Source organism: Adiantum capillus-veneris, chromosome 13, assembly GCF_014529385.1.
Source record: "Adiantum capillus-veneris isolate H3 chromosome 13, ASM1452938v2, whole genome shotgun sequence".
In the NCBI taxonomy this organism is placed as follows: Eukaryota; Viridiplantae; Streptophyta; class Polypodiopsida; order Polypodiales; family Pteridaceae; genus Adiantum; species Adiantum capillus-veneris.
This window is the reverse complement of record NC_140943.1, coordinates 100,412,940-100,427,755: the sequence shown is the minus strand read 5'-3', so window position 1 is coordinate 100,427,755 and position 14,816 is coordinate 100,412,940. Positions and strand designations below refer to the sequence as shown.

Sequence of the window (14,816 nt, the reverse complement as noted above, 5' to 3'; positions counted from 1 at the left end):
GTCAGCTCTCAGTATCCCTGAAGCTCAAAGAGACATCAGTGACTTTAGTATCAAAATCGAGGCATCTATTGACAAGGGAGTGGAGTGACTCCCCTCTTGTGCATCCCACTGCACCAGATCTCCGGCCAAGTTGAATTCTGGGTTCCGTTTGGAGTAGACTATGCTAAATCAAAACATCGAGGTAAAGTTTCACAATCCAAGGAGTATCTGCCAGGTCCTCCTCCTCCATCCACTTCGCATCAAATGCAGGAAAGTTCTTGAACTTAACCAAGAACCGCCTTCGGACTTTACCTTTCTTCGTATCGTTATGTGCCAAAATCTGTTCATGAACAAGGATCTCCTCGTTTTCTTCCACTTCGGGTTGCTCATCAGGCTCCCCATCATCAGGCACATCACCCTTAACAGGTTTCAAGAGACTCACATACAATGCATTGTGAATCCTCCAAGTATCTGGCAGTTTCAATCGGAAGGAGACATCATTTATCTTGTCTGTGATATGGAAAGGTCCGTAGTATCACATACTAAGCTTTGGAAAAAGCCTCTCCTTTCCCTTTTTCTTTCGTAGGCGTGCCTTCTCAAAAGTAAGAGCACCCAATCATCCTCCTTCAGTTTCAAGTCGCGACGATGGCGATCCGCTGCCTTTTTCTGTCGTTCTTGAGACTCCTGCAAAGTCTCGCGAACCTTGGCAAAAGCCGTATCCAAATCTCGGGAATATTCAGCCGCTTCCAATATCTAACCTTTCGTGCTCAGGAAGGATGGAACCTTCGCAACACTTTCAACAATCTCACATGGCATCTTCCCCGTCGAAGAGTGTATCGTGTTATTGTAGGCAAATTCCACCAAAGGTAAGTTCTTTTCCCATTGAGTCTTCTGATTCGAGATACAAGACTTCAATAAATCTAAAACCACTTTATTGGCAATCTCAGATTGCCCGTTAGTCTGCAAGTGGAACGATGACGAGAACTGCAACCGTGTGACAATGTTCTCCCAAATTGCCTTCCAAAACAAACTCATAAATCTGGGGTCTCTGTCGGAGACAATCGTCTCAGACGTACCATGTAATCGGAAAATCATCGTGATCATTCTGTGTAATCGGGAGGTCAAAAATGAAATCCATTTCAATACTTTCCCAAGGGCGGGTGGGTATGGGTAAAGGGTGTAACAATCCCTGTGCCTTATGCCTGTCAAACTTGACCTTCTGGCATACTGGGCACAACTCTTCCACGTCCTTTTTGAGTCACGGCCAAAAGAGTATCTCTCTACCCCTTTCATGGTGGTAGCAATGCCGCGGTGACCCGTAAAAGGTTGACAGTGGCATTCAGTCATAACCTTATCCCTCAACGGCTGTGTAACGCACAACATAGTCTTTCTCATCAAGTAGCCTTCCTGAAGGGAGTATCCCGCTACTGTCTCCCCATCCCGTATCCGTGTGAAAATATCTGCAAAATCTGTATCTGTGGCATACTGATCGACCATATCCTCGAAGCTCCTATGATGTATCGCGGAAATAGCCAGAACCAACGGTTTCTGAGACAAAGCATCTGCCACCACATCCTTCTGTCCCTACACATGGACAATCTGGAAGTGGAACTGGGACAAGATGTTCGCCCACCGCATCTGCTTTTCCGAAAGCTGCTTCTGTGACAAGAAGTAGCAAACTCTGATGGTCTGTAAAGACAGTAAAATCCGCTCCGAGTAGGTAATGCCGCCACTGAGTAAGAGCATGGATAACCGCCAAAAGCTCTTTCTCATAGATCTGTGCTGTCATCTCCGGCCTAGAGAACAAACGGCTCTCGTAAGCTATGACATGGCCTTCTTGCATCAAGACCGCACCCAGACTACGACCACAAGCTTCCAATGACTTCTGCAAGTCCGGCAAAGTCAAATCTGGTCCTGTAGTCAATTTCTCTTTCAATGTCCGAAAGGCAGGCACCTCTGTGGGTCCCCACGAAAAAGGTACTCCTTTCTGTGTCAAGGTATGCAAAGGGGAAGCAACCTCTGCAAACTTTCGTATGAACCGCCTGTAGTACGAACACAGTCCCAAGAAGCTTCTAACTTCATGGACATTCCTCAAATCGGGCCAATCACGGATAGTCTCTATCTTGGCTGGGTCCATTTGCACTCCTGCTGCTGCTGCCACAATGTGTCCCAAAAAGTGTATCTCTGGTAGGAAAAATTCACTTTTCTTTGCATTAATCACTAACGTGTGATCTCGTAATGCTTGAAAGACTTGAAGCAGATGATCTCTGTGTTCTGCCTCATTCTTGGAGAAAACAATGATGTTGTCAAAGAAAGTGCCAACAAATAGCCTGTATTCTCGAAAAATCCTGTCCATCATCCGGTTAAATATCGCAGGAGCATTGGTTAAGCCAAAAGGCATCACCAAAAACTCAAATAACCCAAAAGTCGTCCGAAAAGCTGTCTTGTAGACATCTCCTGGCGCTATCCTGATCTGATAATATCCACTCTTCAAGTCAATCCTGCTAAAGCACGAGGATCCCTGTAACTTGTCGAGTATATCATCGATCCTAGGAATCGGAAATCTGTTCTTGATGGTGATTTTGTTGAGAGTGCTATAATCGATGCACATTCTCCAAGTCCGTCTTTCTTCAAAACCAACAACACTAGAGAGCAATACGGTGAAGTACTAGGCTGGACAAGACCCTTTTCCAAGAGGTCTTTCACTGGGTTCATAATCTTTTCATTCTGTACTCGGCTCACACGGTAAGGTGGCCAATTCGGTGGCGTGCTTCTAGGTATCAGATCAATGGTTTGATCTTCAGGCCCTCTGAAAAGCAATCGGCATGAGTGTGGAGAAAAATCTTGGCGTTCTTTTGATCAGGTCAAAACATATTCAACCTTTATCTAGCGTTCAGTTCTCTCCCAAAAGAAAGAACAGCTTTGAAAGAGGTCTGGTTCATATATTTTACCATCTTCGGGTCCTTGGCAAAATTGAGCATCATCTTTGTTGCATCGCCAATCAATTGACGACGCTCCATCTCTCTTTGCTCCGCCTGAGTAGGCCAAGGCGGGCCATACTCTCTGCTGGAATCTTCGTTGTGATCCCAGCCAGCATCTCCAGATGCAGAGGGAGTCGACTGATCATTGCCTGAAGCCATAGGTGCCGTGGAAAAAAAATTCGGGGATTGGATTTCCTGTAGAAGAGAAATCGGCCGTGCTCTGATACCACTGTAACAGACTTGGACACTCCAAGTCAAGAATCAACTGCGAAAGCATCAAATAACCACTTCAAAACAAGTCACAGATCACAATAGATGTACACTGGCCCGGTGGAGTTCCGTGCCTAGAGATATTGGCCCCAAAGACTGGCGCCCCTTTCGGTATTTCTTTTTATATTAATCAGTTCAAAGTACAAGAGAGTGGCTAGGGTTTCACTCTCAGACTCTGCGTCCAGATGCTCTGAGAAGTGAAGCCCTCTCCACATATTTAAAGGTACAAGGGATGCCCAAAAGCAGAGCCCCAAAAGCTTTTAAAATAAAAAGCAATTCCTCTCTCTCTCTCTCTCTCTCTCACAGAGAGTCAAAACTTGAAAGCAAAAGCATTCTCTCTTTCTAAAAGCGAAATTTGCGTCGCTCATCATTTTCAAATTTTTTTTTCCAGCCTCCGCGATTTCCGGAAATTAGGGTTTTTGGTAGAAATTAGGGTTTGCAGGAATTTTAGGGTTTTTGGCAGAAATTAGGGTTTCTGCTGTCCGCCACGTCATCACTTTGTGACACTGGCACATAGCCTGTGCCATACTCTCCTATCCGTTGCACCATGACTTTCCAATACTCCGACCTATTTCGATCAAACATAGAAGAAATCAAAAAGGCGGAAACGACGATAACTGAAGAAAGGAGAGAGAAAATTGATATATCATAAAACATACCTCGCGGCGACAAATGGGATATGGTCGTGATAGAAGAATCGGGCCACGGCCGCATCCACCTCTTCCTTCTTCTTCGGGTCCCAAGAGATGGCAATGGTCCTTTGGCGACGAATTGGACCCGATGAAGATGCACCAACACCTACACTGGGTAGAGAGGAAGAAGGAAAAATGAGGGTCTTTGGATTAATACCTTTGCGTGCGGGCTTGGCTTTATGGTTGAATTGCCGATCCTTTTCTTCGAGCTCCTTCCTCTTCTCGATGGTTACGTTGGTGCAAAATCTCACCTCATGTCCCGGCACTCGAAGAAAGTGTGCGCTCACTTTGTTATGCCCCCCTTTCCGTGTGTAAGAGCATAGCTTGCATGCCCATGCACGAGAACCTCCCGCCGTCGACAAGGTGCCCTCCGAGGTCACTTCATCCCACCACGACCATTCCTCCGCCTTTTGAGTGTTGCCCGCATGAACGGAGGGGGTTGTACGAGAAGAAGAAGCCATGGATTATCCGTGAAAGAGAGAGAGCTTGATCTTTGAGGATTTGAGAGAGAGAGATAGCTTGAGAGAGGGCTTGAGAGAGAGAGGCTTGATTCCGTGAGAGCTTGAGCAATGAGAAGTTGAGATAGAGAGCTTGAGAGAGAGGCTTCACCTCTTGAAGGTTGAGACCGAGAGAGAGAGCTTGACCCTTGAGCCTTGACTCTTGAGGGTTAGCCCAAGAGAGAGGTTGAAACTTGAGAGCTAGAGGCTAGGCCCCTATGGCTTGAGAGTTGAGAGCAAGGGAGAGAGGGCCTTCAAACTTACTTGATGCTTTGGTGAAGAATGGGGGAAGAGGGGGGGATTTATATAGGGCTGTACATGGCCGTTGGCTGCCCAAAGCTCCCAAAGAGTCACATTTTTAAACGTTGAAAATCTGTCCGTTGCTGCCGTTTCGGCCCGTTCCAGTCGGCCCGTTCCGATGATTGCCTGTATGTCGGAACGGCAGTCCGTTCTGATGCGTTCCAAGGAATTTTGACCGACCGGAACGCCGTTCCGGCGTTCCAAGCCCCCATATTGGCGTTCCCCGGTAACTCTGGTCGTCATCCTCATTGTGGTCGACATCGTTGGCAAGTCCATTGCATTCAGACCATTGTAGAGATTTGTGCAATCAATAGTAGACCTCTCTCGCCATAGAGAGAGGGCGCTCTTGGAGGAGGGTTTGACAACTTTTCTCGTGTCGTATTCTTCTCTCTCTATCTCTCAGTCTGAGCATCTTCATTCACAGTGTTTACCACTTTGTTGTGATCATTTGCACTCTCTCACTAAAGGAACGGAAGGCTCTCCCGTTCGTAAGTAAAAGGAACCCTTGAGCACAGTTCGGAGCACTCAGCTTGAGCAAACTTCAACATTCACTTCCGCTGCACCTTACATGGACACTGCTCTACAAATGCTAAAGTTATAATATTAACTTCTACCGTAGATAGAAATAGCAAAAGCATGAAGGTTTCATTAAGTCATTTGTATCTATGTTACATGACCTTTCTTGCTGATACATGTGATGATAGAAGGGTGCTAATCACACTAAATCATGTATGGCATGTATATCTGGCATGCAATCGAGGACGATTGCGATTTCAAGGGGGGATGTCAAGAGGCTCTGGCAACCACTAACCTTAGTTTTTGATTTCTTTCCCTTGATTTTTATTTGATTTTTGGGACCCTCTTTTTGAAGTCTCAAATGGACGGACATAGTATGGCTAGTGTGAAACGGCCGGCGGTCGCCGTCAGTTTCACTTGCAGTCGTGAAGGGCAGGTAGCCATGAGATGGTCGGCCAGTCGGCATTGAAATCTGGGCAGTAAAAGGGTGTCTAGGCTCAGTTCAAAGTCATTAGGTCTCACACGACACTCAAAAGCTGGTGGGTACTAGGAAATCAACTCATAAGAGGCAAACTTGACACCTGGCAGTAGGAGAGCAACTTGTAAGCCAACGCACACTCCTGCAATCTCAAGAGGGACCACCCATTTTTGGAGTGGGGGCTGATTTTTTAGCTCAGTGTGACTACAGTGTGTGTGAGTAGTGGATGCAGGTGATCACAACCTTAATGGAAAGCTCCCTTGTCTCGTGTAGCGCGATGATTTGCTCTCTTGCATCTCTCTCTCCATGTTAGATGAGCAACGAGAGATCATTGACAGAGCATTGGTCCCAATGAAAGCTGGGTGGCAACAGTTATGCACAGTTTTTTAGGAAGACTAGTATTTTTCCAGTCACTTTACATGGAATGGGTATGTTCATGTTTTTGTGTTGGAAGTGGTTTCAGGAATTGTCCTCCTCGGAGATTCTTGAAGAAGGTAGATCCACGACTACAGCCGAAGTTGGAGCTTTGACGCAGTCACAGATGGCTTTGTCGCTTTCGGCGCTGCCCAAAGAAGCAAGCGTTGCAGATCTTTATGAAGTTCAAGTATCGCACGACCCACACATCAGAGTGGGCCGATGAAGAGTCCTTCCCAGGATTCATCCATACGTTGTTGGCGATCTCCCTCGATGCCATACAATTCGGTACTAGTACTTCACTTTAAAAAGGAGGGGATGTCACATGCACATCTAACCCTATGTGCATGTGGACAAGCTACTTCATGACTAGGGTTCAGTTTAGCTTAGGAAGCGTTCTGGCACCTTTGTGAGTATGTTCGCAGGCCGTGCATGTCCAGACACCAAGAGTAGTTGCATTTCCTCTGGTTGCACACAACATGATCATGAGATTACAGTCAGTACCCATCGGGAGCATTTTACAGTGCATAGAACCCATTTTCCCTATTTTAGCCATTTTTCACTTATTATTAATAAGTGACTTTGTTTGGAAACTGGGTAGGGCAAATTGGCTAAGGGTATATATAAGAAAGCTAACGCTAGCACTTTCTGGCCGAAGAGGCAGCATGGACCAAGTGTCCGGCAGTGCACCTTCTCAGCAAGACCCCCGGCGGAAGAACATAGCGTTTTCAGCCATCAAGAACAGCCTCGTGTTTTCAGCATTTGCAGATCAGCCCCAACATTTTGCAAGTTGTAGATCAGCCTGGCGACAGCAGATTCTCTAGCGTTTTGCAACAAATATCAATATCAGATCTAGCATTTTTGGAACAGCAAATCAACCTAGCGTTTTGCAGTTCCTTGGCGGTAGAACCACTATCTGCATGAGCGTTTTGCTTTTTCAGCAGTTAGGATCTGTACTGCCGTCCCCAAACCTCGCAGATCTCACCTTCCTACAGCGGATCCTCGCCGCACGGTCAGATCAGCCAGCGTTTGCAGATTCAGCCCGCTATTCACAGATTTCAGCATCTGCGTTTTTGGCGCATCGTCGTCGCGTCGTCATCATCACCGTCGTCACCGACATAGAGTCAGAATTAAGCAGATACAAGATTTGCAAATTTCAGCCCTTAGCGTTTTCAGATTTCAACCCGTCTTGTCGTCTTCCTCATCGTCGTCGACATCATCGGCAAGTCCATTGCATTCAGACCATTGTAGAGATTTATGCAATCAATAGTAGACCTCTCTCGCCATAGAGAGAGGGGCCCTTGGAGGAGGGTTTGACAACTTTTCTCGTGTTGTATTCTTTTCTCTGTATCTCTCAGTCTAAGCACCTTCATTCACAGTGTTTACCACTTTGTTGTGATCATTTGCACTCTCTCACTAAAGGAACAGAAGGCTCTCCCTTCCGTAAGTAAAAGGAACCCTCGAGCATAGATCGGAGCACTCAGCTTGAGCAAACTTCAACATTCACTTCCGCTGCACCTTACATGGACACTGCTCTACAAATGCTAAAGGTATAATGTTCACTTCTACCGTAGATAGAAATGGCAAAAGCATGAAGGTTTCATGAAGTCATTTGTATCTATGTTACATGACCTTTCTTGCTGATACATGTGATGATAGAAGGGTGCTAATCACACTAAATCATCTATGGCATGTATATATGGCATGCAATCGAGGACGATTGCGATTTCAAGGGGGGATGTCAAGAGGCTGTGGCAACCACTAACCTTAGTTGTTGGTTCCTTTCCCTTGATTTTTATTTAATTTTTGGGACCCTCTTTTTGAAGTCACAAATGGACAGACATAGTATGGCCAATGTGAAACGGTCGGCGGCCGCCGTGAGTTTCACTTGCAGCCGTGAAGGGCAGGTCGCCACGAGATGGTCGGCCAGTCGGCACTGAAATCCGGGCAGTAAAATGGTGTCTAGGCTCAATTCAAAGTCTTTAGGTCTCACACGTATTCAAAAGCTGGTGGGTACTAGGAAATCAACTCAAAAGAGGCAAACTGGACACCTGGTAGTAGGAGAGCAACTTGCAAGCCAACGCACACTCCTGCAGTCTCAAGAGGGAGTCGGGACCACCCATTTTTGGAGTGGGGGCTGAGTTTTTAACTCAGTGTGACTACAATGTGTGTGTGAGTAGTGGATGCAGGTGATCACAACCTTAATGGAAAGCTCCCTTGTCTCGTGTAGCGCGATGATTTGCTCTCTTGCATCTCTCTCTCTCCCCTTTGCACATATGGTAATGCCCCACTAGTTGGGCTTTTGAGATAACCATGTACAGTTCTGGGGATTTATGTGCATTTGCCAAGGCAAGAGCCTTCTGTCCACCGCGAAAGATTGCGAAATCGGAGAGTTTTCTCGCGTGAAAACTCTTTCAATTCAAAGGGAAATTGTCACATTGCGTGTTGGAGCTCCTGAGACACGCATAGATGTGTTCGCTCCACCCAAAACGATCCAAAACAGAAAATTACAGCCTGTTGTGTTTTTCTGCAGGTTTAGGGTTTCAGACCTAAACTGTAGCAAGGGGAGCCTTAGGAAAGCCTTGGGGATGCTTAAACAGGGCTTTGGGCACCTGACAATGACAAAACAGGGAGTTACAGCATGCTGAAATTGACCTGCAGCCAATTGGAAAGCTTTCAAACTGCAATGGAAATTGTCCTTGACGTGTACTTTTGACCTACAGGGGTTTTTGTGCCATTATGTTGGCGAAATTGGGTCAAAAACCTGCAATTACGGCCATGGACAGCTTGGTGAGAGTTAGGTGAAAGCGTTCGGATCGTTTATTTGCAATAAGAATAAAGTAATACCGAAAGGGGCGCCAGTCTTTGGGGCCTACAGGGTGTCATTGTTTGCTTGGAAGCATTCTAGGCTCTAGCTCCCCTGCCGTGTTTCTGTTTGAAGTGTTAATTCGAGTCACAGGTTTATTTGTGAAGTTTCTCTGTGTTGTAAAGTTCAAGTAAAGTTTGCCAAGTAAAGATTCGGTTGAAAGCTAAAGTCTACCGCCGTACGGTCGAGTTTTCAATTTCTTTGCTATGGAACTCTACTCGGTCATGGAGACATCCGGTACACTTGGGTTAGCCATAGGAGTCGGCAACATCATCTGCATGGCTGAAATCTGCAGCAGCATCGTGAGGGCTCTGTCGCCTTCTGTTTCTTGTGCCTGAGAGTGAGAGAGGGATTGCTCTTGGCAGCCGGCGGAAATAGGGGGAAGCTGGGTCGCTTCTCTGCAAAAGTAGGGCAGCAGAGGGGGCGCCTACACACACACACACACACACACACACACAAAGAGAGAGAGAGAGAGAGAGAGAGAGAGAGAGAGAGAGAGAATGTGAGAGAGAATGTGCAAGTTAATATGAATCTGCAAGAACTCAATAAAAACTCTCTGTTAGCCTTATGCTTTCACACACACCATCATGCGTCCCCGGATGCAATCTCATGCACATATGCAATGCTCACACATACTCCTTTATGGAAAAGCATCTGCATTTCTTGAAAGCAACTCGCTTTTTTAGAAAGCAACTGCAAGTCCTCAAAGCTACTAAAAACCCATCTTCATTCAAGTGTTTGTCTCTTGTTTGGAATCTACTCAAACTAAGAAATATTCCCTACTTGATGCTCTTATCACCCACCATGTGATGCATCAAGAATTCCCATCTCTTAGTCTCACACTCACCGAACTTATGGAACAACTCCTTCGTGATGCTCTATGTCACCCATCCCATGACTCAACAATGCCCGTTCCGGATGGTCAAATGCTTCTTGTCGATGCTGTATGTCACCCATCCGACATGAGGCATCAGAAGGATCCCCGTTGGTGGCCAGACCTATATTCGTGTTCATAGTGCTTCCATCATTTCTGTGAATGATGCACTAGGAATCTTCATACTTGGATGTCTCAAGCAAGAAAACCCTCTCACTTATGGATCCAATTATTTTCCAGTAATTCATTTAGAATTATATTTCTCTAGAATGAAGCTAATTTAGCAACACTTGCGTTACACCATGCCTTGCAGCTTGAATGAGTGGAACGGGGTGAGTCTTCCCTTTAACATGTCCGACAATTTGTTTTTCTCAGAATAAGCGTCAAACCAATGTGTGGAACCATATTGAGGAGATTGTCTTTTTTATAGTGGTCTGTATGTTTGTTTTTTGTGTGTTCAACCTTGGTCCTTAATGCCTGATGCTTGGTAGTAACTGTTAAGTTCTAGCTTCTCATTGGCTTTTTTTTGCGCTGATAGTTAAAAGTACCCAAAGGGTTACCAAAGTTGCACAACGCCAGTTTTAAGAAGGTATATAAAAGCATGTGGAGCTTGTTTTCACATCAAGGTTTTCGATCATGTAAATCTAAAGCCACCGTCGTTGTTTCCATGCGTGCTATTGCGGCTCTATTGCACTTACAGTTTGGAAAGCAATGATCTTCCCATATAAATTATTTGTAGTTTTGTTTTTACCCTTTTTGCAGTTTCTTCATTGCTGCTGCTCTTGGTCATCAGCCGCTTACATGATCAAGTCAATCAAATAGACCGATTGAAATTGAACGTAGAGACACTCAAGAAACAGTCCCAGGCTGTGGAGAGCGAGTATATGCGACTAAAGGCAGAGAAAAGCGCTCCAATTGAAAGAGAACATGCCAAAGCACAGGAAGAGATTGTCTCCTTGAAGGATCTTGTTGCTGCACTGCGGACAAAAATGGAGAATTTGCAGCTGGAGTCCTTGGAGAAGGATAAAGTGGTGAAAGCAGCTGAGGCAAATGCAAGAGCTCTTCAGAAGCAATCAGAAGGGTTCTTGTTGGAGTATGACCGCCTTCTGGATGATAATGAGAGTCTTCGAAGTCAGCTTGCGTCTTTCGATCGCAAGCTTTCTCATTCAGCCAGCAAGAAATATGCATGACATTAACCTGTTTGATGCCCGCAGTAGAGCCTGATACTGCAGATACAAAGCGAAGAAGATAAAGAAATAGCTCGAGGAGTCACACTTCGGTCCCTGTTTTCCAAACTGAGTACGAGAGCAAGCACTTTGTACTAATTCTGTATACAATCATCGTTTTATTAACAGGATATGACTCCATGTGCATAGTGTGGGTCAGCAAAATGCTGTCAATTGCAATATTTATGGGATAGGGTCTCAACTCAAGGCCTTACTCAAATCCTATGCTTTTGTCCCCCTCTTTTTCTCCACTCCTAGGGAGCTTCCTCATTGTAGAAAAGAGTCTCTCTAAACTAATGTTACCACGACAGATTAGAGCTTTTCTATTGGGCGGCCGCTATTGTTCTCTCCTTTTTTTTCTTTTTTGGGGGGGGGGGGGCTAATATACAAACTATATATAGCTCCCATCCCTTAGTGTGTATGATCCCCCCCCCCCCCCCCCCCCCCACCGCGGGAACCAACCCGCATTCACGTGCACACACAAATTTATATTTATGGACGGATGTGCGCATGTGCATATGCACGATCTTATATGCATGCTGGGTGTGTGCACAAAATAGATGTCGATGTAGTATGGTGTATAAAGAGTTTATACTTACCTATTTGCTTCTTTGATGGATGACATTGAATGAGATTACGTGCACATGATCACCGTGTCAACATCCTTTTGTCTTATGTTGATTTAGACTAAATTTACTTCTACATTGCTAAGGGTGCAAACCAAAAGTACTAAATAGTATTTTATGAATTTGTAGGATTTAAAAACTATTTCCTTGTTATTTTTACCATTTTTTTCTTCCTCTTACCCTCATTATGAGTGCTAAGCTGAGGCAAACCTTTCTTGCACATTTTTGCCCCACCACGATTGTGTGTAGTGATTCCAGTCCTTTCGTAATTTAACTTGTCGTCTTATGTTCACAAGGTAGACGAAAGCAGTGCATAACTAAGTGGTCTGAAGGCAAGATCAAAGACATTCACAAACATAGCATCCTGTAATCTAAGTTGACAAAAAAGGTAGAGATTTTTGAGAACAACTCCTTTTGCAATCCTCTAGCATAGGAACCTCTAAGTTGAAACCCATGGAAGAGTGCTTGACACTATTATATGGAAACTCTTCAACAAGTAAGCACTTTCCATTAGGCTAGGATTTGTTCACGTAGGCTCTAAGTGTGTTGGACTATCGTAGACAGATTCAGTAAGCAAGCACATTTCCTTCCAGTTAAGAAAACGATTAAAGTTGATCACATGGCTAGAATATTTCTACTCTAGTTTAGTTAATCGGTTTTGTTTGGCCATGTGTATTGGTTTATATCTTCATTGGACAAAGGGGTCTTGAAAGAAGATGAGACACATGGACATAGAATGGAATAACCAATTTTCTTAGTCAAGTCCATTTTGCCCTTTCCATACATACGACAATGTTGCCAAGCAGAGCTAATTTGCTATTGCGTTTTTTAATAAGCGACACAATTTTTGCAAACCACTAACTCAAACAACATGTGTGGCCCCTTTAACAACAAATTTGACAATTATAGGAATTTTTAGCTAGAATGAAAAAATCTATTTGGCAATATACCTTGTAGCATTCGATAATGCAAATTGGTTTGCTAGACTATTTAAATGTCTTACTCTTAGTACGCGATATCTTTTGACAAAGACCTTCAAGAGTTTCTCCCTTTGACCTTGACTTCAAAAAACAACAAAGAAGCTATATAAACTTGTTGAATTAGTATGTTTTATCTACGAATGATTAGAGCCTAATGACAGATTGCATAGAGAAAGTTTCAACATGAGAATAAAAGCTATAAGTCAAAACCAACATGTTAGCAGATCCACAAAGTTAAACCACTAATCCTACAATTTAAAAATAAAATAAAAGGTAATGGCTTCAAAAAAATTAAAAGGTATTCTTTTTTTTCCCCCCTAATTCAAAGATTCTCTCCCTAATTCAAAGATTCTCTCAACAACAACAAAAATGTCTTACTATTAGTACGCGATATCTTTTGACAAAGACCTTCAAGAGTTTCTCCCTTTGACCTTGACTTCAAAAAACAACAAAGAAGCTATATAAACTTGTTGAATTAGTATGTTTTATCTACGAATGATTAGAGCCTAATGACAGATTGCATAGAGAAAGTTTCAACATGAGAATAAAAGCTATAAGTCAAAACCAACATGTTAGCAGATCCACAAAGTTAAACCACTAATCCTACAATTTAAAAATAAAATAAAAGGTAATGGCTTCAAAAAAATTAAAAGGTATTCTTTTTTTTTTCCCCCTAATTCAAAGATTCTCTCCCTAATTCAAAGATTCTCTCAACAACAACAAAAATGTCTTACTATTAGTACGCGATATCTTTTGACAAAGACCTTCAAGAGTTTCTCCCTTTGACCTTGACTTCAAAAAACAACAAAGAAGCTATATAAACTTGTTGAATTAGTATGTTTTATCTACGAATGATTAGAGCCTAATGACAGATTGCATAGAGAAAGTTTCAACATGAGAATAAAAGCTATAAGTCAAAACCAACATGTTAGCAGATCCACAAAGTTAAACCACTAATCCTACAATTTAAAAATAAAATAAAAGGTAATGGCTTCAAAAAAATTAAAAGGTATTCTTTTTTTTCCCCCCTAATTCAAAGATTCTCTCCCTAATTCAAAGATTCTCTCAACAACAACAAAAATGTCTTACTATTAGTACGCGATATCTTTTGACAAAGACCTTCAAGAGTTTCTCCCTTTGACCTTGACTTCAAAAAACAACAAAGAAGCTATATAAACTTGTTGAATTAGTATGTTTTATCTACGAATGATTAGAGCCTAATGACAGATTGCATAGAGAAAGTTTCAACATGAGAATAAAAGCTATAAGTCAAAACCAACATGTTAGCAGATCCACAAAGTTAAACCACTAATCCTACAATTTAAAAATAAAATAAAAGGTAATGGCTTCAAAAAAATTAAAAGGTATTCTTTTTTTTTTTCCCCCTAATTCAAAGATTCTCTCAACAACAACAAAAACGATGCGCTTGTCTATAGCATGTAGCAATGAGAAATGACAAAGCACGTAGATTTGCAATAATCTTACCTGGGAAGGACATATACAACATTGAGAGAGAGAGAGAGAGAGAGAGAGAGAGAGAGAGAGAGAATACTTTAAAGAGAAGAAAACGTTAAAGGGAAAATAAAGGAGAAGAAAAACACCTCTTTATATGGACAATAAAGGTCTATTGACTTTCCACTTTCATTTGTCTTTTCATTTCTTAAACTCACCCTTCACTTATGCACTTAATATGTTTTGAAAGAATTTTTAATTTTTTGAGATTGGGGAGACCTACTACTACTGGCACGTAGTATTGTTTATTCAAATCATTTCGAGATTCCTCCGATTCCCTTTCCTCTCAGGGCATTGCTTTAGTACCTCTGTAAAAGGTAGATGGCGGGTTCGAAACCATAACCGTTCCTTCAATGGCTTATCGAAGTGTATCGTAGCCACTCAATCAGCCAAGTTGAGATGGTCCCAGGCCTCAATTCATGAAAAAAAAAACCCTATGCGGCTCAAGCTCTCGACAACTCCTCCTGACCCTCTACCCTCAGTCCTCTGCTCTTCTACCCTCCGCTTTGCCCACACGCCCTCTTGTCTGCTGACTGCTGCGTCGCCCGACAACCAGCATTGTGCTCCGACTTTCATTGCGTCCCTCGTATCTATATTGATTCTTT

At 43.3% G+C, this 14,816-nt stretch overlaps 1 protein-coding gene across 1 annotated transcript in view; it reads left to right on the top strand.

Annotated features, from left to right (window-relative positions):
• Positions 1-11,417, top strand: part of LOC147444523 (uncharacterized) — a 54,381-nt gene extending 42,964 nt beyond the window's left edge. Inside the window, exon 2 of the mRNA XM_086527110.1 lies at positions 10,630-11,417. Within this exon, the coding sequence (XP_086383236.1) occupies positions 10,630-11,057 (428 nt within the window). The 3' untranslated portion in view covers positions 11,058-11,417. The remainder of the gene's footprint in view (positions 1-10,629) is intronic.
• Positions 11,418-14,816: the final 3,399 nt, after the last annotated feature.